At 45.0% G+C, this 27,709-nt stretch overlaps 1 protein-coding gene across 2 annotated transcripts; it reads right to left on the bottom strand.

Moving 5' to 3' along the window:
* Positions 1-939: 939 nt before the first annotated feature.
* ACY1 (aminoacylase 1) lies at positions 940-27,463 on the bottom strand. Of its 2 annotated transcripts, none has more exons than XM_081900339.1 (15): positions 27,119-27,463; positions 24,366-24,516; positions 18,216-18,280; positions 15,282-15,386; positions 12,129-12,223; positions 10,684-10,760; positions 9,056-9,145; positions 8,641-8,697; positions 7,307-7,380; positions 6,995-7,044; positions 6,133-6,277; positions 5,034-5,102; positions 4,632-4,711; positions 4,177-4,237; positions 940-4,064 (listed from the first exon to the last, which is right to left on the bottom strand). In XM_081900339.1, exons 2-15 carry the CDS (start codon positions 24,481-24,483, stop codon positions 3,900-3,902), a joined length of 1,251 nt encoding a protein of 416 aa, XP_081756465.1. In that variant the 5' UTR covers positions 24,484-24,516; positions 27,119-27,463; the 3' UTR covers positions 940-3,899. The 2 variants fall into 2 exon arrangements, with proteins under 2 accessions (XP_081756465.1, XP_081756464.1); XM_081900338.1 differs by lacking the exon at positions 27,119-27,463 and adding an exon at positions 26,754-26,916.
* Positions 27,464-27,709: the final 246 nt, after the last annotated feature.

Raw genomic sequence — 27,709 nt, 5'->3', positions numbered from 1 at the left:
TGAAATGTTCACTGCCTGATTCTTGCGACATCTTTGCTGAAGTTCTTTCCAGTTTGCTTTAGAGGGACCAGTCCTTAATGCTTCGGCCAACCTTCACATCCCTTTCCAGGTTCATAATACAGATGCGGCAGAACACAGGGCATACTCTGCTGTGTACATTTCACACTGAAACCAGCCACTGGCAGCTTTTTTCTTTCTTTGGAACCAATTTTTGTTACCAATTCAGCACACACTTTTATGTCATAACTATCTCACAATGTGAACATTTCAGATGAAAGGTATTTCCTCCCCTCCCCCCCATCCATTTGTGGGCCACTGATGTCCATTCAAGGACACGCTGTTAGGGTTTTCTGCTTGTTTGTTTTGCAAACACAGGAATAACCAAGCCAATCCTCTAATCCAGCGGGCATATGCCTCCCTGCATGAGCTTCTCAGCGGAAAAGCGGGAAGTATAGCAGATCATCTTCTGGCCTTCCCCCACACCCCTTACATATTTGCAGCACAGAGAAGGGATTTATAACTGCGCTGGGTGCATCCCTTTCTTCCTCAACCTCCTCCTTAATTAGTAAGCACGCTACTAATCAGTTCAGTCATTTCATATTCATTCAAAATTGCTGGATAAATGCTATTTGTGCTTTGAAACTTGTGACGTACTCTAAAAACTCTCTTCTTTGAGCATGTTTGCCAACGTGATTCCTACAACCAAAAAGAAATGGATAAAACAGCAGCAGCCAGCAGCCAAGCACTTAGGGATTTGCATTGCCCCTTTCTGCACCAAACTGCAGCAAACACTACAATGCAGATAGTGCCCTGTAAAGTGGGAATCAGCCTTTGCCAGAGGATAGTCAGGTGTAGGGCGCCATCTGGTGGAAAACAAAGAAGTTATGGTCCCACATCCTCCTCAAGGAACATTTTATCACATCAACAAAACTGAACACATTTTGAGTTTTTGAAATCTGAATATATTTTAATACCTTCATCCTATTTTTGTTTTAAAATCATGTTTGTATATTTCTGGCCTTTTGACATGGAACATTGTAAGCAAATTTGAAGTTTTCTAACGCTTCTAAATCGGAACAAGCTTGTTATTATTTTCGTTTAGCCAGCAAGCAGATTAGATAATTTAAGACTACAGAGGGCCAGGTGTCAAATCCTCAAAACCCCAAACAAATAAGCCCTTATACATAATCCGTAGGGGAATGTAGAACAACTCTCAGCATTCAATGATCATGTTCATTATCTCCATATTCATGCCTTATACACCTTTGCATTTCTTTGTTGGCCTGCAGTACTTAATCTTCTCAATGTGAATAAAAATATATGTATGCTGAGATATGCATCTTTTGGTGGAAGCTATGCACATTTAGGGTTTCTACCTGTGAAAAGGTGTGCTTACGAGGTGATAGGGCGATGTAGACACAATCAGCACAAACCACCAGGAAGTTTAATGGCACTTGCAGAGGAGTACTGGTTGATTGCACACTTTCAAGTTAAGCATTATTCAATGTGACATACTATATATACTTCCAGGTTCCATATACCTTACTTGCTAACCTAAGAGAGGGAGGAGTGCAGGGATGGTCCATCTTGCAAGCAGCACCTCCCTTTCCCCACCAGAGGAAGCAGCTTGTGCAATGCAGGGAGCTACACGCTGCCTGCACTTTTCCCAGGTTGACTGAGGGGGCTGTACCTCTTTCTCAAATGAGAGCAAAAACAACATTGCAGGTGTGGAAGGCTCCTCCTCCTGTGCAATGCATGCATTGCTGACTATGCAGTCTGTGCCACTATTAAGGCTTTTTGCTCCACAAAGAAGCAGTGCTTAAAATTGTCAAATACATTTACTTGGGATGGGGTGTGGCACCTTGGATCCCAGAGGCAACACCCCTTTGGGATTCAAACAACCACTTGCTGTTTTCTTCTTCTTCTTCACTAAACTTATTTGAGAGGAGGGGCAATATACCTCCATAAAGAGGTGATGTTATGGGGATGAATATCAAGGCAGCTCTAAAAACATAGGTTTACTGATGCAAATGTACACTTGCCAAGAGGAGGATTGTATCACAATATTTGCATTATGTATCCCTCTCCCTTGTAGTCATTCATTAACTTCTCATATTGCCATTCATAAAGGTAGCCATTCAACTCTTTGTCCATGGCAGCAGTCTTGTGAACACTTACCAAAGAGTAAACCTCACTGAAAACAGTGGGAGTTATTGCCAAACATGCTTAGGGTTGAGTTGTAAAACAAGCATCTTGCGGGGGGTTTTTTTGCTTTAGGTTTTTAAAAAGTATGCTGATTTATAGGCCTACTCTGGCATCAGGGCATTTTGGGATACTTAACAAAGTGAACCCCATTTTCTTCCTCATTATACTTCAGTGGATGATATTATACTGATACTAGCAAGGACATATGTCAAATTAAAGCATTATGCCATTATCCAATCTATTGCTCAAGCCGCATGCAGATAACAGTGAGATGAAGGGGCAGGTATTCCTCATTACTTAAGTACATCTTGATCTACAATGTCAGCGACTGTGAGTATAGTTTCTAGGGAATTTGCTGGCAATTCCAGATGATGTTATCAAATATCATGTAAACCTGAGGATGAGGAATTATATTGTAGCATAATGTGAAAAACGATCTTTCCAAGCAAGGGCAAGTTTTGCTAAAAGCATCATAAAGTAGTGTTGTTCCCTTGGAGCGTTATGGGGCAGGGAGGAGATGGCTGTCCTTTATGGCTGAATCTTGTTCACCCAATTCTTACCTGCATGGGAATGGCAAGTGTCAGCAGGAACTCATTACAGTTCAACAGAAAATTAAGGCACCATGCTGCAGCCAGCTCCTCTGCTGTTAAGTCCCAAAGAGTGAATATCCAGAGAGACACCCATCCCCACATCAATCCTACTTTGGTGTGTGGGGAAGGCAGGTTCCAAGTAAGGCAATATTAATTACTATCTCCCTCAGCAAACCTGCCTTTTCCTTCATCTTCACCAAGTTCTGTAGGAAGATCTCATGTGGCAAAGTGCCCATGGCAACATTTCATGCCCTGCTACGAGTGAGGGGCACAGAGTGTGTAGATTTGCCCAACACCATACAGCATATAATGGAGGTAAAACAGAGGCTTTTCCACGGTGCCTGGACTCCCACTGAAAATTTGAGATTGCTGGATCTTTGAGAACTAGGCATGCCTTGTAGCAGAGAAAACCAACTAGGTGTCAAGAACATCAACCCGCAAAAGGGAAGAAGGAACCGGGGGGGAGCTTGATTAATCCTGCAGCTTAGGACTTACCCTGCTTTTCCAGTTGCTTTGGCCTTGGGTTTGGTATGTGGAGAAGGGAATCACATGGCAGAAGGGTGCAGCATTGGTGTTAAGGGGAGAAGGCGGTGAAAGGAGCCAGTGACAAGGCAATAACATTCTGCCACAAAACCCAAGAAACCTCAGCGGTGAGAACCTCAGTTCTACAAACCTGGTGCTTGAGGATTATCCTTTAAAACGCAACATGGGTAGCTGGTGATGATAAAGAGCTGGAGCTCTGGGACCTGATGCAGGAACTGTGCAAACAAGGGTCTTGACTGTAAGTGCTTTGATAAGGAGCAGAGAAACAGCTGCCGACGCCTACAGAGCCCCACTTTATATGTACTGGTGTAAGTGTACATTTCTGCTTCCAACATGCTGTGCCCCCCTTGTGTACCACTCAGGGATGCTGGGATGCAACAGTCTGCTTTGGGTGTGATCTCAGCAAGCCCTAGCCCTCAATCAAAACATCTAAGGCCTACGTCCCCTCTAGCAGGGTCCCGTCTCAAAATAGGAAGCAATGCAGATTTTCAGCTTCTCTCTTTCTCGTTCTTTGGTTTCTCTCTCCCTCGGACTGCTGCCTTCTGCTCTGCCTGCCCCTATTCAGGCCTCTGCTTGCAGGGGAAGGACACTGGCCAGTGCAGAGATGAGATGGGCGTAGATCTCAATCCCGCGAAGGAAGACCTGCTCATTCAGGAACTCGTTGTGGTCATGCAACAGCACAGGGGTGCGGTTCATTGGGGAGAAGCCGATAGCCGGATGTCCCGCCTGCAACACAGTGGGAGGAGGAGGGGGAAGAGGACACAAGAGAAGCTCAACCAAAGTACTGGAAGAAATCAACTGAAAGATAAATGCACACAGGAAATGCACTTGCACTCACCGCTCTGATATAGCGGCTGTCTGTGGCAGCAGGGAAGATCTCGCATTGCAGCTTCATGTTCCTGACAAAGACAGAGATACTATGACAGGGGAGCTCCCATTGCTAAGCTAGGCTTTTCTTTCTCCTGCCATGGAGGCTCCAAGCTGTCTGAAGGCGGGATTCAGATGGTGAGAATTTTTTTAAATGGAGCACAGGGGACCTCGGATGAACAGAATGGGAGACGTTGGGAAGGGTGAGGATAACTGGGCCACTCTCCTGTTCTCCATACTGATCCCTCTAGGGGAGTCTTTTTCTGAATGCCTAGAATGTTAGGTTTCCCCCCTCACATATCCCTCCCTCCAAATTGCTGTTGTGTTTACAGTTCCTTCTGCGTCCGGCAGGTGAAAACAGCCACCAGCCTCCACAGGTGTCTTCATAAGAGTGTGAGAATGGGGGGAATGAGGCGTCTTACTCACATGTCCCTGCAGGTGCCACTGAACGCCTTCCACCAGGGGTCAGATTCCTCTGTGGAGGTCACCGACTGATCCGTGTATTTCTAGCCCAAAGAAAAGGGTAGAGGGTGAAGCTTGGAGGAGGCAACAGGGCACCTACAGTGCAGGAGACTTGTGGCAAGGGCTCGGCAGAAGCGGCAGCAGGAGTGCGAGAGGTTGAGGGAGACAAGGCAGAACAGAAGGTAGCCATATTGAGAGAGGAGAGGCCCAAGGGGGAGATGGAGGAGAGAGGGAGAGAGAGAGGTGGCAGCAGCAGCTACAACAGCACAGGGGGCCATGTAGCCATAAGCCAGGAACAGAGCTAGGCGCCTAGATCTAAGGGGGTGGCAACAGGCTGCTGGAATATTCCCTCGTCTCCACAGTTACCTGGTGGAACTCATAGCTAACACCTTCCCCAGCCGCCCGGCACCAGGCTGTGAGCTGCTCCTCAAATGCCTGCAGAGCAGAAACAAAGCAAGATGGAGTGTTATTTATTTCATCCAGGAATTGCTTCCTGTGAAACATCTTGAATCTGTTCAACAATAAAAACATCATCAGTAAAAACATATAAAAGTCATTTCAGATATAATAACAGATAGCAGACCGGGTTGTTGTTTTTTTTTATTAAAAAAACCTCCAACTTATAAGGCTTGTTTAAGAAAGCACAGTCTTCAATAGGTGCTGGAAAAATAGAATCTCTCTGATCTGTACGTAGCAGAAAGGAGGTCCAAAGGGTAAGTACTGCCACACTAAAGGCAATGTACATTGTACAGAAAGGACCTCCTGATGAAACAGTATCTGCAGAGGGTTATCTCCTGCGGAGTTCTCAGCTGGGTATAAAAGGGGTTAGTTGATGTCAGAATGATTCTGATTTCAATTTATCCCACAGTCCTTCTAACTCATCCCAGAATCCTCTGCACTCCTTCCTGCCATTCCTACCCCCACAAATATAAAAAATCAAATGCTCCTTAAGCTTAACCACTGATCCAAGGATCCATGCTGGCTTAGAACCATGCCAAACCTCAGAGGCTTCCCTCAACTGCTTCCCCAACCGGCTCCTTCCTCTCTTGCAGCCTCTGAAGGCGGGTCCTGCAACTGGAGACGATCCTTCAGGGCAAGGAGGGAAAGTGGAATGGGAGAGTCAGCAGGGCTCTTGGAGGTACCTTACAGACAAAAAAATCAGCCCCTTCAATTCTCCTAATCATAACCAGGAAGGGTTGCAAGGTGCTTTCATGTGATCAATGATAACCAATGCAAGACAAAAAAAAATGTAACATTTCGTAATATTTTATAAGATGTCTCAAACAATTTTAACGTAAGAAGCCTAGGAACGAGAGCTCTAGGTGACACAGTCCAATGCAGGAAGAATAAGCATACACTCCCCAGCCATTTCCCAGTAAGCATATTCCAGGCAATACCCCACAGCCTGAAAATTAGTCGCCATTCCCCTACCTCCTTCCTTTCTGTCAGTAGCCAGATACTGTACCTTTAAATCTACTGTGGGAGGGATGCGGATGTCAAAGGCAGCAGACATCTCAGAAGGGACCACATTGAAGGAGATGCCCCCATTGAGCATGGTCAGGTTGAGGGAAGTGACGTCACCCAAGGTAAGGTGCTTCTCTGATTTCAACCTGCAAGAAACAAGGGAGAAAGACTTTCACCCCACATCTTTGAAACTCTGCACTTAATTGCTCCCTAAGTCCCAAGGGTGAAGAATCAGGAGGCTAAAATCACTGTTCCAAGTATTGGCAGGAACAGTGGGCATTTTCAATAGTCAGAGCAGCTAACAATCCCACCCATAAGAAGCGGAATCCAAATGACAGGTGACTCATACAGCAGCTTACAAGTGGTCTTGGAAACATAGACACGTTCCACTGCAAGCCTCTTGTCTCAGGAAACAATGAGTGCCACTAATGCTGGGATAGGGGACCAGAATTCTTCCAGATGTTGTTGGCCTACAACTCCCATCATCCCTCACCACTGGCTATGCTGGTTGGAGCTGGTGGAAGTTGTAGTCTAACAACATCTTGAGGGCCATGGGTCAGTCCCCTCCCTGCTATAAAGCTTCTCTACCTTTGCCCAGCAGGGCTACTGCTCATGGGCTCTATGACAACCTGAATGTGCTGCTCAACCCACGCAGATGGCAACGAGTCACACATCAGTGTGGCCCAATGAATAATGCTAGCATCAGTCCTAAGGGAGGGCTCTATCTCAGTTACAAGGACAAACTTAAGGACTGAAAGGCCTTTGCACTTTAGAAACGGTCGCCAAATAAATAGCAAACAAAAGTGAGCCAGGAGATACACCCCTTCCCAGGCTTCCCATAGGGGCTCCTTTTCCCTCCTCACCTTTGTTTCTCACGCTCTCTAAACTCCAGGAAGGAAGTAATCACTCTGTGCTATGGGCAAGAAAGCAGAAAAGTCAATGCAACAATATGGAAACATAGATACATATTCTAATGAGCAAATGTTTTTCAAGGTGGCCCAGCAGCTGGATGGCACCAGGCTCAAAGGCTTGTGTAAAGAAAGGTCTATGAAAACAGAGCTCAGCTCGGATGGCTGAAGGCATTGCTTTTAGATCTAAGCAAACAATTCTGTCCCCTGCCAAACAAAAGCAGCCTCGCCTCCCACGCCACTTCGCCCCTATTCCTAATCTCTTACCATCTTTTCAGCAGCTGTGTTCTCAATGAATCTGGATCCATGTCCTGGGTTCCCTTCTACCTTCACTTTAATCCCTGCAAAGTATTCAGAGGAGACACAAAACATGAATGGTAAGCAAGGTAGTCAAAGCAACACCTTGATGCCCAACTCCTACAGTAAGTGAAAACCACATTCAACACATCTTTTAGAGGAAGAGTGCCATGATCCAAAGGATCAACATACACAAAGAAGAGAGAATAGTATTGGAGTGTTGAACAGACTCCCACGGCTGACGAGTCAAACGGCTTCTGCAGTTGAATAGTGGGCTTGTTTCTTCAGCAACAGAAACTGTTGCTGTAAAGCCCCTGCAACCTAGCCAATTTGCATCCATATTGCATACACTGTTTTTCAACTTATATGGGGAAATGGCATAGTCTATACTTTAAGGGCCCCATTTGTGGGCATCGTACTAAGAGGGCAACAGGGATGGGCTAGAGCACCATAGGAATAAATTGAGGAAGAGCAAAGGAGACAGCAGTAAGGCAGCAGATGAGACATTGTACTGTGGCAGTATCCCAAAGAGAGGGAGCCAGAAAGCAAGCATGGGTGAAGGGGAGAAAATGTGAGGCAAAGCCATCTAGGAAGGGGAATAAAAGCAGCAAACTATAGTAAATCAGCTTTATGGCAATGTTACCATTCATATATCCAACAAATGGTGGATATCCTGTTACCTTGATATGAATCCCCACTCCCTTTTACAGATATAAGGCAGGGAATGCTGGCAATCACACTTACACGATCTGTTAACACTCACATGTGAATGCTGACTTTCAGACATTCACTGCAAAATTATCCAAATTCACAAGTTACAAGCCCTGACTGAAAATCCCAAGGTTTAAAAAACCACTCAAGGAAGGAGGCTTAAAATTCCAAGTTGATTCCAGTGATGTTAACTGTGACTAAAAATCCACAGATCCGAATCTACTGTGAAAGTGAAAAACAGCTGTGGCTAAGAATTATGAAGTCCCAAACCAATTTCAACAGGATGTTGGTCTCATTATCTGCTCTGGCTCCTCCATAAAGCCCCAAAAGCTCTAGGAAGGTTTTACATGTGTGACTATTTTACAGTGAAGACATGGGTATGGCAGAACTCCAGAAACTACTCAGAAGAATTCGTGATTTCCCTGTGAAAAAGGCTCAGCAATTCTTTCTTTCAAAAGACATTATCTCTTCCAAGATCTGTATTGAAAATGCAAGCAAACATCATGTAAGACCAGAAGTAGCCATGAGGGAACCACAAACAGAGACAAAAATCCAAACACACAAACATAGAAGGAATCCCAGATTGTACTCACACCACGGACATTTTTCGCCATAGAATACAGTGAAAGTGTCTGTTGGGTTTGCCAGGCCTGGGGGAAGAGAGAGAATGGAATTAGCAAACAACACATTTAGCTAGAAGACACAGTAGGCTTTCTGAAGCGCCTTTTGACCAGGAAACAGACCGTCAAAGTGGCTGAGAATTCATTAACCTCATGCAAGTGAGTTCATCATTTGCCTTGCACCAGTAAAACAAAGAATCTTCACCACTGTATGCCCTTTTTGACAGTAAGCCTGTGACCAAACAGAATCTCATTCTCTCTCTCCCTCTCTCTGGCAATGAGAGAGGAAGTATGCCCAGGTTAAACTGAAGCAAGGGTAAAACAAAATGTATGGGCTGGTTCCCTCATACCCTCAAGTCCAAAATAGCTTCCCTGATGGGAGCCTCACCTTCATCCAAGGCAAAGCCAACATTAAGCGTTGCAAACTCAGGACGCTTCACAAACATTTCCATCCCCTTGTGGCCCCCGATCTCTTCATCTGCAGGGGAGGGAAAAGAGACCAGGTAAGTGAATCGCCATATAAACACCTTTGCTTTCATTCTCCAGAGACCAACCACATCTCTCTCTGCACTTGAGAGTCAAAACGGGCCCAAGAGCTTATGGCAACTCACAGTTCCCTATGGGAACCTGGAGGGATTTCACTTGTGGCAATTCAGCTCACAGTGATGATCCACCTTAGCAATGACACAGAGATTTGTGATGTTCAAATTGTTTCCTGCTGTGTAGCAGGAGCCAGTCAGTCTGCTCAGGAGAGCCAGGAAACTGCAGACTGTACTAATACTGAAAAGGCTGCAGAAATAGCAGGTATCAGTATCTGGTTACCTGGGCTGCAACAGAGGGCCAGAAGAAACATGCCATGGGAGAACGGTGCTTGGATCCCCTCGGATGTATTTTTATTGAATTAAACCTATGTGGTTATATGTTGCAGAGAAGGGAGGGGGGCATGAACCTATATTGCAGTTTATAGCAGCAGTTTGTGGGGATGTGGGGAGTGATTAAGTCATGGAAGTAGTGTGAAGGGAAAGGGTTAAACACCCACCCCTCCAGTGGCATGGTCTCAACCCAAATTGAGAAGCATCATGATTGCTTTTAACCACAAAAAGGGCATAAGGAGAGAACACAGACTTTCCATTTACATCCAGTCAGCCCCCAAATCCTTGGTACATGCATCCTCTGTACATGTACATGTAATCGTTATACATGCATCCTCTGCAGGTACCCTCTAGTGTCCCAAGGATGGAACAAGAATGGCTGTCTATTAAAGGATCTACAAGCAAAAACCTTGTTTGGGGCAGCTACAAAGACCACATAAAGAAAAGCCCAGCTGGATCAGGCTACAGGCCCACTTACATTATTCTCACAATGGCCAAACAGATGCCTCTGGGAAGTTTGCAAGCAAGACTTGAGTGCAACAGCGCTCTCCCCACTTGTGATCCCCAGCAACTGGTATTCAGAGGCATACAGCCTCCCGCAGTGGAGGAGGAACAGCCGCCACCACTACCAGATATTAAATTCTGGTTCCCCTCAGCCACCTCCTATAGCATCTCTTAAACAGACAACCACCAAAGGAGATGAGGGTGACTTATTTTCTTTTGTTTTGGGTGAGTCTGGTTATTGAGAGGGATTGAGGACAGTCAATACAGTGAAGGTTTGTATGGCAGGGATTAAAAAGTTGGGTTGACTTGCCTGGTGTAATTTACAAGCTGAGAGGGGAGGGGAGGGACATGAACTTCTACTAGCCGCCCTGAGCCCGGTATTGGCTGGGGAGGGCGGGGTATAAATAACATTTTATTATTATTATTATTATTATTATTATTATTATTATTATTATTATTATTACTACTACTACTACTACCACTACTTCAACTGTCTTTTGGGAGGGAGATCTAAGGAAAGAGGAGGGCTGGGCCTTTTAAAGTTCATTCAAAAGGGTTGAGAGAAATATGGAAGGAGGAGAAACTATTAGGTGCAAGAAATACAAGTAAATGGGAAAGAATAAGCCCTTGGTTAACTCACCTGGGACAAAACTCATATGAACAGTACGCGGGAACTGTCTCCCTTCGGCTTTCAGTTTCCGGATGGCCTCTATGTACCTGGAAGGAAAGGAGCCTTATTTAGTGGCTGATGATACCCCTAGGACAACCAAGAGATGCTTGGTCTACACCCAGTCAGGATCATGCACAGGTGCAGGAATGATAAAGGAGGGTGGGGTTTTTTGGGGGGGTGACTGGAAGCTAGCTGAAGCCTGGATCAGAGTCCATTGACTTCTAAGATATACCATACAGGGCAGAGCAAGACAAGTAATTTGTATTAACCACACATTAATAAGAATTTGGGGGTGCTCCTGGTCCTGCCTTTATTGCTGGAGGCTCAGATAGCCTTGGTGGCTATGAATGTCTTTTACCAGCTACCGCTAGTCCGCCAACTATGGCCATTCTCATAGTTTGGCCATGGTAATTCATGCATTGGTAATTTGCTCTATGTGGGGTTACTCTTGAGCCTTTTCTAGAAGTTCCAGCTACTGCAAAATGCTGCAGCTAGAGTGTTGATGCAGTCGGACTATCGCCAACACACAACTCCAATGCTCAAAAGCTTGCACCGACTGGCTATATGCTACTGGGAGAGGTTCAAGGTTCTTATATTAATTTATAAGGCCTTTACAACTTGGATCCAGGATACCTCAAGGACTGCCTGGTTCCATAGATCCGTGTCTAGCCACTGATGTCTTTGAGGGAGTCACCATCAAGGATACCCCATGGCTCAGATGCACAGTTTGTATCTACCAGAACCTGTGCATTCAGTACATGGGCGTAGCCAAGGAGGTGGCAGGGGGGCAGCTTCTCCCCCACCCAATCAAGTAAAGCAATAGAAATACTTAACTAACTGACCAATCACGTCAGTCCTGCCCCCCTCCCCCCGCAGCAAATATCCTGGCTATGCCCATGCGTCAGTACTGTGAGCTTAATTTTATGGAACTTACTTCCAATTGAGATCAGATGGGTTCCCCTCCCTGTTGGACTTCCGATGACTACTGAAGACTTTTTTTTATTCAAGCAGGTATTTTAACTGAATTCTGATTTTATGGTTTTAGATGATTTTTATTTTTATTGTGTTGAGTTACTTGTATACTGCTTACGATGTAATTAAGCAGCACATAATGTAATAAAATAAAAACAAAATGGCTACAAAAGTTATACAAAACTTTGTTACTTGCAGGATTTAACCACCCACATACTATTCAGGCAGCATTTGTGTGTATTAGCAGTCTATCTATTCCTGTTTACCTTTGGGGCACTGAACCCATTAACATTTAACCCAAGGCACACTGGCCAATCAGGATGAAGTTTTCCACTGACTTCTGCACCCACTAAAGTGAACTTGAAATGATCACTCTATGTGAACTACGATTGGATGAGATAATCTCAGTCATGTGTCCTCTCTCCCACCATGGATGGACTTACTGGATAGAAACACATTTCATATCTTGGGCTCCACGTGCATAGATGTTTCCCTCAGAATCCTTGAAGGCTGAAAACGGATCATAGCGCCAATATTCCTGTGGGAAGGAAAACAGCACAGAACACCTCAGGAAGATGGGAGTGATGGGAGGACATGAGGTCCTGAAAATGTGACATCCTATTACAGCACAGGGGAAATCCTATGTATTTTGAATATTAGGAGCAAATATATGAGATCTTTGATTCCTCAACTCCTGTCTGGAAAGACTCGCAAATATTATGTCAGACACTCATGTACTAACTTTGGGCCAAATCGCTTCCACATAACAAAGGCAAACAGGAATATTTCCCCACTGTGATAGCTTGAGTTGTGATAGCAAACTGACACCTGTAATGTTGCCACTGGTGGACGAAGGTAGGGGCGGGGGGAGCGGTCCGCCTCAGGTGCCATCTCTAGGGGGGTGACAAAATCCCCCTGTGCAGATCTTCGCAGGGGCGCTCCTTCCACGCCAGGTGTCTCGTGCACCCTGGCAAGCGACGCTGGCACCCCTGGCGGGCATTATGCACACCCACCAATCCCACTTCCTTCCTCTCCCTTTCCCCCTCCATTATTTACTTGCCTGCCTCCTTTGTGTCCTCTCGCCTGCCTGCCTGCGAGTGTCCGGGTGGTGTGCTGCCGATGGCAAGCCTCCCAGGACGCTCAAAGAGGAAGGAAGCGGGATTGGTGGATGGGTGGGGCTCCCTCCATGCCCCACCCCCCTGGAGCGCGCCCAGCCTGGGCAGCGCGGACATATGCTCCACCACTGAATGTTGCTGGGGCACCAATTCAGTGCTGAATGCAGAGTGAAGCAGGTTTTAGGAACTACCTTATGCTAAGTCAGGCCATCTAGTTTGGTATTTTAGGCTGGCAGTAGCCCTCCAGGGTTTCAGAAGGGGTCATTTCTAGTCACATCTGGAGATGCCACAGATCAAGGCTTGAATCTTTTGCATGCAAAGCATGTGCTCCACCACCAAATTAAGGCCCTGCCTCAATCTTCCCACCCAAGCGTAGAACAAGCAAGCATTTCCAAGAAAGTGATCCTAACACAATGTGTCAGCTAAGGAAACAAATGAGGAAACACCCATTGCTTTCCATCCAGAGGTATCCAAGTGGTTGAAAACAAGGAAAGCAATTTTTATATTTCATTTGCAGGCAAGGAGTTCTTAGGAAACAACCTCTGTTATATGATTTGGTTTTGAAACTAGGAATCCCTTTTTATTGCATTTAACTGCTTTAAGGAATATGGCTATCTCCCCTAACTCAGACATAACTTAGTAAATATCAACCCAATCTGGACATTCTATGTATCAAGTTATACAAAATGAGTTGACTACCAAATATGTAATAGACTTGAAATAGCTTTGTGGGATAGGTAAAACAGTATAGCATTATGAATCTATGTTTTGGCCATAATTTCCAGGGTTTTAGGCACTCCAAGTGTTATAGCACTTCAAACTTCAGAAAGATTTCCCTGATTATTATATATCTGGTAGCAGGCTTCTTACCTTCATTTTTGTGTATAGTATGTCCAAATCAGTCCATTTTTCATAACTACAAAGAGTTTCACCAAAAGTAGTCTAGCCCATGCTGTGCAATGATATGTGACCTTTACAATGACCTTCAAGAACATTTTTGAAGGTGGCATCCATCCATATCTTCTTTGTCACCCTATGCGATTTGGCATGTGTGCCTGCTTTAAACACTCTGACTACAAGTGCAATTAAAAAAACAACACTGTGGGAGACTAACTACAGTGGTACCTCAGTTTTTGAACCGCTTAGTTCATGAACAAATTGGAACCCGAACGCTGCAAAACCGGAAGTAGGTGTTCCAGTTTTCAAACTTATTTTCGGAAGCCGAATGTGCTCCGTTTTGAGTCCCCCTGTGCTTCCTCTTGCGCTGCTAATTTGCAGCCCGCTGTGTTTCCTGTTGCGTTGCAAATTTGCATCCCCTCCCCCCGCATTGTAATTCAAGCCTTCCGTTTCCGATTGCAGTGTTCTGAGGTGATATTTGGAGCTTTTGTTTCTGCTATTTATTTTGCGTTTTTTGTTTTGAAGCTTTTTCAGTTAATTTGTTTTTGAGACTGTGTGGATCCTACTTCAGCTATTGATTGATTGATTGATTGATTGATTGATTGACTGATTGATTGTGTGACTACGGAGATGGATAAAAGCAGGTAAGGAAAAAAGTAATTTTTATTTTTATCATCTACAATACTGTTTTATTTACAGTGGTACCTCGGGTTATGAACTTAATTTGTTCCGGAGGTCCGTTCTTAACCTGAAACTGTTCTTAACCCGAGGCACACTTTCACTAATGGGGCCTCCTGCTACTGACGTGCCACAGATGAGCGATTTCTGTTCTCATCTTGGGGCAAAGTTCGCAACCCGAGGTACTACTTCTGGTTTAGCGGAGTTTGTAACCCAAAGTGTTTGTAACCCAAAGCGTTTGTAACTTAATGTACTGTACTATAAAATACAGTGGTACCTCGTTTATTGCTTTCATTTTATGGATCAATGGTCTCGTAAGATAGTAAAATTCATGTTAAATTGCTGCTTTAGGGGTTGTTTTTAAAAGTCTGGAACGGATTAATCCATTTTGCATTACTTTATATGGGAATGCGCGCCTTGGTTTTGGAACGCTTTGGTTTTGGAACAGACTTCTGGAACAGTTTAAGTTTGAGAACCAAGGTACCACTCTATTAAAGAAACCATCTAAATGCCTACAGCTCTTTATTTCTCCCTGTAGGTGGCACTCTGGGGACTAGAATAACGAAGAGGGCAGAGTTTCCTTGAGTTTAAATTATAGGTCTTACTCAAAGGTATCTTCCATCTCATCCCTCAACTGTTGTAATCCTAGGAAGTGTTAACTCTACGGTATGTATTACTAATCCCCCAGGATGACACAGGTGTTGATGTGAATGAAAACGCATCGCACCAATATGAGCACCGTAACCTGTGTCCTCTATATATTCAAAACAAGAAGCAAGCAAGGATTATCACGCTTCCCTGGGTCTTTCAAAGCATTCTGAAGGAGGGGGCACATTTGTACCACCAACACCCTTTCTGAACAGCAACATCACATGCAAGATGCAGAGGCCTGAATCCCCTTCTAACCTCAAACACTGGCACGACGTCTGTATGGGAATTCAGCAGTATGGAGCGGAGATGCGGGTTTGTGCCTTTCCAGGTCAGGATGGTGATCACACGGCCAGGGCAGACCTGCAAACAGAACACCAAGTCAAGTTGTGGGTTGCTCGTCCTGTCACTAGATCAGTATGGACAAAAAGCTCCACAGATGGTTCCCAAGTACTTGGAAATGGTTTTTCTGTGCAATCCAGAGAGGCAGTAAGAGGGGCTGATGGATGATGATGATGAGAGAGAAGCACCCTGTTCTGGCTCACACTCTTCTACCTTATTGTGGCTTGGACTTTATAGTCATTTTTGAGTTTCCATAGGGTCTTATTTTCTTCTCTGCAAATTGTTCCATTAAATTAAGCGAGAATCTGATGGACAGCAAGCGCACTGGAGCCTTAAGGTGGCTTTGTCTCAATTCAGGTTTCTGCAGTAGCCTCTTGTGGGAAAATAAGCATCATCGTGAGGTGACGAGGCAGTAAAAACGTTTTAAAACTGCCACTTGTGGGGCAAATGGGTAGCGAGGGAAGCATTATAGGTGAGTAGTTTCTGTAGACTTGTTTGCAAGGCTGAGCATAGTGTGGGTTGTATTCCAACCAAGTTCTACTCAGAGTAGACCTACTGGAATTAATAAATCCGAGCCATTCAGGTCCATTAATGTCAACGGATCTACTCTAAGTAAGACCGGCATTGGATACAACCCTGTTCATTGTGAGTTAAAGAAACAGCCACAGGCTGAATCAAAATGAGCCTCGGAATTCAGGCAAACACAGTGTCTCCTTATGGCGAAATCAGGCAGCCCCAATCTGCTTCTGCGGATCCAGGTCCACACCTGCAGTCCTCCAACGGCATAATAAAATGCAGTACTTTCCAACACAGAGAAGTTCCAGAGATCACTAGACGGAGTCCAGAACAGATACAGGACTCTGGGAAATTCATATAGGCTTATGGTTGCTAGTCCTTTTAAAGTACCCTTGACTATTATGATTAAGACTGAGGTAGAGGCAAACTCCAATATTTGAAACTGACCCATTTAAATTTTAACATTTGGGGGGGGGAATTAGCCTTTAACTATACATAGGAATAGAGAAAAGAACACAAATCACTCCTTTAAAAATAAAAGTTTTCGTTTTTACATGGCATTAATTTGTAACAATAATCAGTCTAAACACAGGCCCTAATGCAGGGAAGGTCATGCTGGATCTGTTCAAGAATAGCCTGAGAACATGGTAATAAGAGATTAATGGGATAGCCAGCTCATGAAGAGATTATAGGCTGCACGAGGGCTGCAACAAATTATAAAACAGCCAATATGAGCACCAGCATTATCAGAATGCTTCCCACAGTGTGGCTTCATCAGAAGGTTGCCTGAGAATAAATCTGAAGACATTCCTCACCACCACTACCTTGAACCACACCAATCAAGGGGGCATAATTGATCAAAACTTGTTCAAGACTGCCTATGAAACCATTTATTTATTATGCTTCTATTCCACCCTTCAAGTCAGGCCAACACATGTGGTCCTGAAGAGCCTGAATTCCTCCCTCTTCCCCGCCAAAAAAAACATTTTGCTTCATCCCAAGTCCTCCCTTGATCTTCAATATTTCTTCTCCATGGCCTCTTTTGTCTAGCATCTAGTCTAGCATCCTGCTCTCACAGTGGCCAACCAGATGCCTGTAAGATACCTGCAAGCAGGACCCAAGCACAAGAGCTTCCTGTGGTTTCCAGCAACTGATATTCAGAAGCATTAGGGACTCTGGATTTCTCTTTGTACAACAGAATGTTTTTCCCCCTGCACACCCCCTAAATCTGTTCTAGGGGTTCCCCCAACCCTTTGGAAAAGATTTGGGGGAGGGTTCAGGGCACACCCAGGGAGGAAAGTGGGGGGAGTCCCATTGTGCAAGTGGAAATCCTTGCATTGGCAGGACTCATTAGGAGAATATGGCCCTCAGTCTCCTTGGAACCTCCGCTAGGCACTATTTTGAGGTCATTAATTAGCGGCTCTGACTCCAGCCTCCATACTAGGTGCTGGTATTGGACACCAGTATTGTAACAGAACCAGTGATCATTTGTGTAAAACATTATCACCAGCAGCAGAGAGGATTTACACGATTAACAAATAAGGAATGGCAACATTTTTTCACTACTAGGATTGACTGATTATCTGTATCTTAGGCCCAAACCGTCAATAATAAGTCTTCTCTGGAGAAGCGTTAAAGAGCACATTTCTGTGGCCACAAGGAAATAATAAGGGGTTGTAAACTTAATGCAGTGATTCCAACTACGGAATCTAAAATTGTGGTCTACATTTCACCCATGACTAACAGGAGCTTTGTGGACACTTTGCTCATGTGAATCCAACGCCATCTTCTTATTCCTGGTGCTTAAAACAGATGGCAGTTTGACACGGACAACAATCCAAGAATGTTAAGAAATATCCCTCTTGCAGAGGTTAAGAGAATAAGCAGATGAGACGGAATTTAAAAGACATGTACCATTGTGATATCAAATTTGAGTCTGTGGTGGTGTAACTAGAGCTCTGCGTTATAATTCTTTAGGCAGTATAGTTTTACAGTTTTATTTACGCCTCTCATTTCGCTAGCTCGTTATTAATACTGATGTTTTGTTGTTTTTGCATCTGGTATGAATAGTTTTATTCATGCTCGTTGTACCCCGCTCTGGAATGTGTCTTGGTCAAGGGAGGCCTAGAAGTACTTTAAATGAACAAACAGAACAATGTTCTTGAGAGCCAGGAACCATTTACTTTAGCCCAAAGCTTCCTGTATGCCAGGAGATTAATGGCACCTCCTTTACCAAGTCATAAGCTTTGAGAGACTACGTAACAGTAAATTGGAGATGGGTGATCAGACATCCTGACAGAACTGAGACGGGGCAATGGCTTTCTCATTAATTACCTCCACTTTCTGACACTGTAGGCCAAGTTCAGAGCCTATTCTCTCCAAGAATTTCACTGCTGTGTCTGCAAGGAGAGAGGAGAAGCAGCTGTAAAAACCACATATCAATGAAATACATCGCTTTAACCACCTTTCGGTCAATGACATTTATTTTACGTATGCATTTACTAAAAGCATTTATGAAATGGCCTTAAGAGACAGCCAGTGAGGTACAGTGGTTAGAGTGTTGGACGGAGATTGGGAGACCAGGGTTCAAATCCTCAGTTAGCCATGAAGCTCACTTGGTGACCTTGCGCCAATCACTTACTCTCAGCCTAGTCTACCTCACAGGGTTGCTGTAAGGATAAAATGGGGAGGAAGAAGAGACATGCACACCACCTCAAGCTCCTTGGAGGAAAGGCAACATAGAAATGCAATAATAAATACATAAAACCATAAATTACCAAGGCAGCATACAACATGAAGCAATTCAATAAAACTTACTCAAATCATCAGTGTAGTCTCTACAAAAAGCTGCACATCCATTGTACCCAATGCAGTATGAGCAGTAGAACTTTTCCCCAGAGGTGGACAGCAAATGGAGTTGAAGCATCGGACAAGGTTTTAAAATATTTTTGGGAACACATCTTGTTTGCATACCCTGGCTTTTAGATGTTTCTTTGCAAAATGTCGCAAAGGCCTCTTGTTTGAGCCCTCCGTTTCATATTAGCTAAAGCAGTTCTTTGTCTTAAGTATTTTCCATTGAACGTTTCAAATTATAGTAAAGCATTACTGTGTTATATTCTTATTTATTACTTGCTCTTCTCCCCAAGGTGGGTTACAACATACACCTCATGTCAAAAGGTAGGGTAAAGAGATGTATAAAGAGGTATTCGGAAAGACACATAGCCAAAAACATAAAATCATCTGGTAAATATGACGCCACACTGGTTCTCCAAAGTCCATCCAGCACTCTGCCAGCTGGATCATAGTTATTCTCCTTTTTCTTGTCCAAAATTGTGAACCCCTGTTTTGCCTTCTGATAACACGCTGGAATGCTCTCCCATCACTCTAATATTTCTGTGTACAAAGATGAGGCTTCAGGACAGAGGCTGATCTCTCACGCCACACAGGTTTTTGCAGATGGACACAGTTGGGCAAGGGGGAAACAACAAGAGCAACTTGCACCTTTTCATTTTTTTTCTCTGAAGCCCAGTGTGTCAAGTAAAGAAAAGGCCTGTCTTGTCTTCCCCTTCCGCTATTCTTCTGCCTGAATATTGCTCTGAGGATTATTTTGACATATTTTGTCATTTAATCTGGAAAGGTTCTCAAGTCTTGTCTGTGCTGCTAATTTCCAATGCTTCCCATTGCACACTTTATATCCATCCATTCTCCCTGCCCCCCACCCAGTTGACTAGCCAATTTGACAGGGACCAGCCAAGGCATGATGAGAAGTTAAAGCTTTCTAAAGATGGTAGGCCTGCATGGAGCAGCGTTGCCTTATTTTCCTTGTAGATTAAAAGTACAATTTCTGCAAGGACTACAGGGTCCACTGCATACTACTGACTGTGTCCAGAGAGCGTTAAGTGTTGTTTTTTTTGCAAAGCTAGCCCTCTCCTTCTGGCAGCCCCTCTCTATTTCAGAACCTTCTATGTGGGCCTCCTTGACCCAGTAGGGCAAAACAAACGGAGGGGGGTAAAAATTTTTTGCTTTCATTCTGTGGTTCCTCTCAGGAGTTTACTTGGCCAAGCAAACAGGAAACAGACCTTATTAAGTCCCCTTTGATGGATTCTTCTCCCTGCAGGGCCCCTCCAGCAAAACAGGGGAGGGTGGGGGGGATTTCAACAACAAATCTTTTCTCCCTGCAAACGCTTTGTGCTGGAGTTTTCTGGCGCAGTCCTCCTATTGCCCTTCTCTCCTTGGACACAGGAAACAATTCATACAGTTTCATTCTGCCTAGCTCAAAAGTGTACAACAATGATAGTCCAGTAAGAACCTAATGGTTTCATCGGGTGATGCCCTCTTCATGGAAACAAGCCAAGACTTTCTCCACTGAGACTTTTTCACAAGCAACACTTAAATGGGCTTCTCCTGCTTCTGTCAGTGAAAAATGCACAACAGCTAATTATGGCTCTCTTGCACTTTTCTTTCTCCCACTAACATTCACAAAGTGGGATGCATCCCAGGCTGCATATCCTATACAGCTAAATAGGATTGTGACATTTTACCTAAAGTATTGTTCAGTATATTCTTCGGCTGAAAAAGGCTCCTAGACCAGCTTACAACAGCCTGTAATAAGATGGACCCTACCCTCAGGTTTATAATTTAAAATACACAAAACGGAAGGAAAATGAATTGCTAAGGAGGAGGAAAAAGGCAAACTCGCAAGAGCAATCCTAACCCCAGCCAGGCAGCAGCTGAAGTCTAATGCCACCAAGTGATGGCAGTGGGTGGGTGGGTAGCTCAGGATCTAGTGCAGGCATAGGCAAACTCCGGCCCTCCAGATGTTTGGGACTACAATTCCCATCATCCCTGGGTAACAGGACCAGTGGTCAGGGATGATGGGAATTGTAGTCCCAAACATCTGGAGGGCCGGAGTTTGCCTATGCCTGATCAAGTGGATCCCAGGCCAGGCTAAAGGCCATAGCTGTTTTGAAAAATGATCTATACAATCCCCTCCGCCCCAGCCATCACCGCATGCAGAAGATGGGAGGGGGATTGCATGCTAAGGCAATAATTCTTAGTTACAAAAGTTCTTGTAAGTGTTCTTTCTGGCAAAGCAGCGGAGCAGTAAGCCACTGCTTTGCTTGAACTGAAGCAAGTTGACATAAGTAAAATGCAAATAGTAATCCAGTGCAGGTTTGTAATAATAAAATTGGTTTTTTGGTTTTATTTTTCTCCAAAATGACTTGGCCAGTTTTCTTTAGACTATTCACAGAACCAGCCAGACACACAGTTGGTGACAGTGTGAACAAAAGACTGAATGAGGTTGCCCATAGCAATCCTGTCATGTGTACTCTCTGCCATGCCTGGGATTTGATTTTCAGTGTGCATTACACAAGAGTCATTTCTCCCTCTGGTATATCCAGCACACGCTGCAAGCGTGTGGCAGGTACATAAGGCCAGGGGGTAGATAAGGGGGCTACCACACAGAGGCTTTCTTTTCAACAACTTTCCAATGGCCACCATGCAGTAGGTGGACATGCAATGGGTGGAAATACAATGTATTTTCAATTAAAATACACAATCTCACTTCTCATATGAATTTTGACCCTAGCTCAAAAAGGCCAATGTAATGCAATTCAGATGCACCTGGCTGGCTAGGACTGCAGCCTTTAAGCCACTCATTCCAGAGTACAGTGGTACCTCAGGTTACAAACACCTTGGGTTACAAACACTTCGGGTTACAGACTCTGCTAACCCGGAAGTAGTACTTCAGGTTAAGAATTTTACCTCAGGATGAGAACAGAAATCATGCAGTGGTGGCACGGCAGGCCCCATTAGCTAAAGTGGTACCTCAGGTTAAGAACAGTTTCAGGTTAAGAACGGATCTCCGGAACGAATTAAGTTTGTAACCAGAGGTACCACTGTAGTCCTGCTGGCTTCAGTGGCCTTACTTCAAACTATGTGATATGGGAACAGGAGCCTAAGTTACAAGGTGACTTAAAAAGGCTAACTTTGCCAACTTTAGGCCGAGTACACTGAGGACAAGGGTTCACATGACTGCAACTCAATGTCTGCCTGAACGAAGTGGATGAGAGCCAATGTATACGACAGACAAAAAATTCTCTTCCAGCTTGCTCAGTGCATACAGATTTACTCCTGTTGCCATGAAAACAAGGCTTAAATCCCTTCACTTTGTGACTCATTAATACTTCAGGATAACAGAGGGGCAATACTTGTCTGAAGTAAGCTCTGGAATGTGGACTTCACTCAGCACCAAAGTTCGAAAAGCAGCAAAGTGTTTCTTAGATAAGCTATTAACATCTGCTGTTTCACACTTCTGAGTAGCTTTGGGTGCAAAGTATCACCATTAAACCCTTCCAAATTACTTTCTGATCTGACAGCCTATGGAACACATTATTTCTTTCAAATGGCAACTCAAAAAGCCGTATGTAGGGATTTGTCCACCAGGCATGAGTGGGGGTGGAGCAAGAGAAAGGGATATCACATCCCTATCTGATGTCCTCTGAGGCACAACCTGCACTCTATATCAGTAGTGGAGAAACTAGGGTTATCTAGATATTACAACTCCCACAATCCCTTGCTGGCTGGGGCTGATGTGAGCTGGAGTCAAAAAAAATCTCTGGGAGGGTCACAGGTTCTTCATCTCTGGCCTATACTGTGCTCATCTGCACTGGGAAGGAATCATGGTTAGGAAGGTGAAGGTAGGAAGATTAAGTCTGCTGAAACAACGTACATGGGTTGGAAATGTGACTTGAATCTTTTGAGGAATAGACTGAATCATGCAAGGAACAGAAATTTTAAACTGGAGCTTCCATGTGACTTGCATTTTATGAAAACATTCCATTCTGGTCTAGCAAGTTTCTTCTGCTCCTCTGCCTATTGAGGACCACTGGGGTTTTTGATGTGCATTTCTCCAGTAGTAGCTTTCAAAAGTTCCAGCCAAGTATTTCCGAAACTCAAGAAAGTGTCAAAAGTTGTTTGTGCTACAGTATGGTGATTTGCTGTTCAAAGGGGGAAAGGGCACAAGTCCGACTGGGTGCATTCAAGACCTTGTGTTCTTCTAAAATTGTTCTCTGGATTTTGGCAGAAGGCTATAATCCAACAAAGAGAGACTCATGCATAAACCTGTTAAGCGGTTAATAGTTCAATCCTATGTGTATCCTTCCACTCTGAAACAGGCCCCATTGGGCTCAGTGGGACTTATTCTCACAGAAGTGAGTACAGGGCTGTCTGTCACCTGATTTAACTGTGTTGAATTGTGTTTTCATCGGCCTACTCCATATCAGCTGTGGCTTCCCTATTTTCCCAATGTTGAGAATGTCTCCAACCAAGTTATGCTGGTTCTTCAGCGTAGTAAGGAATTTTGTGCATCTAATCCTCAGGAAATTTTACTGACCTAGTTCAGAAATAGTAAGTTTGTGTCTGGTCTGAGTCACTCAGACTGAAGATGGTGGCAGGCTAGCATGGCTGAACATTACAGCATATTAAAATGTTGCTTGCACATATATAACCTTTTGTCAGCGGAAAGGGTTGTCATGGGACATGTTACCATTTTTGCAAGATACCCTGTCTGAAAGTATTTTTATGTTATGATTTGATTGAGTTAGAAAAGGAGGCTAGAGAAATGTTCTGACTCTGAAGTAGAAAATGCAATGATGCATTGAAAAGATGGCAAATGTTCTGGATTGTATTATAGCGGTTAATTTTGTTATCAATTTTACATATCTTATCTCGATATTTTAATTAACAATTTAATAAAAATTGTCCCAAAAATATCCCTGGTCACAGGTGTGTTTGTGTGTGTGTTTAATAAGGCTAAAATGTTGTTCTGAGCTTCCCAGAGAAACAGTGGCATAGAAGCAGACCAATCAGGTCCTGGCAAACTCTGATGGGATGTTGTTTTAAAAAAGAAAGCAATGAAATGCATGTTATAAAGTGAGAGGAAAGATATTTCCCCTCACTCTTTATAGCACAGTTTAAGTGCTGAGGGGAAATGGAAGTCAGACTTATCCATGTGATTATAAAGGCTAAATAATGAAAATAATACATATGAAACAAGGGGTGGTGGTGCTAGATAGATACTTACAAGATGTACTCAGAATAATTCATATGGACCGAATGATCACAGCACAGATAACCATAGGTCTATGTAAATATATCCAGGGATGCATAATTCCAACTAGATGGTTTTTCCTGTTTAAATTATGCTGTATGTTGCAAATGCATTCAGTGCATCTTAGCCAGAACAGGTGAGATAAAACCATTTCAAATGAACTCTAGAAATCAATTTGTTTTGTTCACTCTGGCAAATGATGCAGGAACATTACCTCCAGCTGCTAAAGTAACCAGCCTCCGAATGGACTCCCATTGGTTGCTGATTATGTAATGTTTCTGCAAAGCTCCAGCAGTGACACCAGTCAAGTAGACAGCAGCAGAACTTCGCCTTTTTAAAATGAAGGAGGAAAAAGAAAACACCCTCCGTACCATAATCAGGGTCTGGCTGGACAGTCTTGATTCTCAGATATTCCCGGAAGAGGGTGACTGATGGATCTTCTTGGGGGTCCTTCTCCCCTTGCCTTTTAGGGTCTTTCTCTGGCAGCATGTTAGCCTTCTGGACACAGGATATTAGAGTCCTCTGTGAAATTAAGAAGTGAATACATAGGAAATGCAGAGAGCAAGAGCAAGAATATCATTCTCCCTTATTTACTGTTCAGAGTGGAATTGCGCTGCTACAGGTACTAACTTGTATAACCACATTTAATTCCTGCTGTGCCTTCTCTCGCTTTCCTGAGGCTGCAGCAACAGGAGGAAATTGCAGGATGGCACCAATAATTGACTGGTAATTTAAAAACTTCCCCGAAATGGATTCGCTCCCAAAATTGTAATGGTTCAAAAAAAAACCACATCCAAAGCTATGAAAGCTGAGCTCAGCACTTGAGGGAAATCATCATTGCACCCAAGTGGGGGGAAAAATCCCAATCAAGGCTTTCTTTCAACTCAATTACACCTACTGCTATGAAGGTCACAAGGTTTAATCTGAAAATGAGCATGGCCATGTGCACTTTCTACAACAGCTTCTTCTGGGTATTGTGTCTAGTATAGAGCTCTTGGGCTAGAGCACAAGGCAACTTTTGCTGGAAACGAGAAATGACTGTACAGTAATGGCAAGAGTAACGGGCGATGTGTTCTCTCAACACCTACATGGAAGCATTCAAACAGGCAGCTTAGCAAAAGGTTCTGGAAACACAGAAGGCTGTGAAACTGACCTACAAGTTGGGAGTAGCGTTGCCACCTCCACACACACCCTGCTCAAAAACTCCACAGGTATAAATAGCCATGCCCTACAGGTGTGAAGAAAGCTGCATCAATTGAATTACTGCCAGTCAGACAGCTGTAAATAGGTACAACTTGTATTATCAATGTGTAGCTGCTCCTAACTGATGAGTTCAACAGAGTGCTTTTTTCTGGAGGGACGCAGGAGTATGCATACCCCGAAACATATTGTGGATCTAAGTTTGACCTCATTGAGGGGTAGTATTTCAATACGAGTAGGAAAATGAGAGTACCACTAAACTTATTTTTTAAGAAAAAAAAAGCACTGGGTTCAAGACCCGTATTGAGGGAACTGTGTGATATAAAGGTCCAGAGTTTGTGCTCTCCTTTTAATAAGACAATAATTCTGTAGGATATTGAAGACTCGATATTGGGGTTTTTTAGACATCATGGTAGTGACTAGAATAGAAGGGATGGAGTTAAAATTAATTGCACAATTTCTTGTGGTTAGGTGTTAAGGAAACTGGTGATAATAGAATTGGGAGAGGGAGCATGAAGTGGGCAAGAGCAAGTATGGGAAGTAGGGTTTTGGGGGGTGTTTGTTTTGTTTTGAAAGAAAAGGTATGGGAAGAAAGACTGCAGACACTTCTGCCCAGCAATTTATTGTGAAGAAGGTGCTGCTCAAGCATGGAAATATTTCATCACACATCATAGTTGATTAGTCAGGGAAATAACATGGGATGGCAGTTTCATGTGGACAGCATTGATGCTATCCATTTTAAAAAAACAAAAACAAAAAAACCTGAATGTATGAGCAGCACTGAGTCCACAATTCACTGCTGTGTGGCAATACCTGTGTGGCAAGAAGGAAGGCTTGTAGAGTCGCTTATTTACCAGTCAGTGCAACCAGGCGCTTCAAATGGGCAGGCATAGGCAGGTACAGTAGGCGAGCAAAAAAGTTCACGAAAGGTTGTAACTTCGGTGGACTTGCTTTGCAAAGCTAGATTCGTGTTAAACAGGCACAGGGCGTTGGGGGACAGCAAGTTATTAAGGCAGCAGGGATCGAGAGGGAAACTTTTAGAAAACGAGCAGAGGCAGATTTGGCCAAGGGAAGTTTGGGGCATGACAGCGTATGATGAGTGCTGGAAAATGCTGCGGCTTTCGTTTCTCGTTTCTTTTTTAAATGAAGCATTTGAGGGCAGGAGGGAAGAGAATGCGTTTGTGGAAGCAAGGCTGCACTTGACAGGGGGAAAGGCCGGCCACACAACGCAGGCAGCGGGACTGGGAAGCCGCAGTCGATTCCGAAGAGGGGGGTCGTCCGATAGCGGAGCTGAACGTGGAGAAGAGCAAGGCGCGTTTATGGGGATAGCGGTTAGGGGCGGGGGCGTCCGAGGGGCGCCGAGCCAGCTCGCCCCTCCCCAGCCCCCTCAGGACGCGCCTTCCAGCCCCGGCTGCTAAGTAAACAAGTAGTTCCGCAGGAACCTCTCTCCCTCCTCCCTGCAGGCGCGAGGGCCGGCGGTGCCGCTGCCGCGCCCGGGCCGCCCAAAGGGGACCTTCTCGGGCAGCCTCCCCGGGTCCCGCCCTGCCCCGCTCACCCACCTCTCCGGTCGCCGCAGAAGCCACTGCCTGCCTCCAGCCCTCCTCCTGCTGCCGGGCTCTGCTGCACTCGCGGCAGCAGCGGCGGCGGAGGAAGGCTGGGCGCGGGGACAGTCCTGCCTCCAGCCCGCCCGCCGGCCTCAGGCGGGGCCAATCCCACGGGGGGCAGCCGGGCTGCCTTGCCTCCGTCCCAAGCCGGGCGAGTGGGAGGAGGGGGCTCTGGCGCACGTGGCCGAGCGGGGGGGGGGAGCTTTCGGAAAGAGGCAGAAGACGCCTCTGGTTCAGGACTTCCTGAGAGGGAGGGAGGGAGGGAGCTGGTTAGGGTTACTGCGGAGGGAGGGAGGGGAGAGCCGAGCGCGCCAATGCACCTTTGCAGCGGGGTCCCGCCTGTCCTCTCGCCTTCAGGGCTGGCCTTGGCGCCAAGTTCCGGGGTTTAACACCCCTTTCCCGTCGCCCGGGCCCGAGTGAATAAATCCTGATTGCCAACCAGAGAGAGAGAGAGCGCGCGCAACGGCCAGGTTTTAAAAGGCAGGCTTGGGCACGTCCAGGGCCCTTCCACAGGGAGCACTTCCTGCTCCCCAGCGCCGGCTCTTCTCTTGAGCAGGCTGGCTATAGGCTGACAGCGCGAGCCGCCTGCGGAAACTCGCAGCCCAGCTAAGAAACTCCAAACTCTTAAGTTGCCTGGGCCCCTTTTTGAGAGCGCCTTCAAACGCTCCATATACATCGCCTTGCAAATTTGCCACAGCCCTGTGAGGTAGGTGAGGGTATTAATCGACATAATGGGCGGGTGCCCCGGTGGAAAATATCGGGGCAGGGGAAAGTAAGTTAACTCCCACCGAAAGTTTTTGCAAAGGTGCCAACTTGAATACAATATTGGAGGGGAGGGGCAGGTAAGCCCCGCCCCGCAGAATCGATCACATGACGCGATTCACACACACTATTTGAAAGGTATTCCCCAT

The sequence above is a fragment of the Podarcis melisellensis genome, assembly GCF_964234715.1.
Source record: "Podarcis melisellensis genome assembly, chromosome: 2".
NCBI lineage: Eukaryota > Metazoa > Chordata > Lepidosauria > Squamata > Lacertidae > Podarcis > Podarcis melisellensis.
This window is presented reverse-complemented; position numbering and strand designations above follow the sequence as displayed.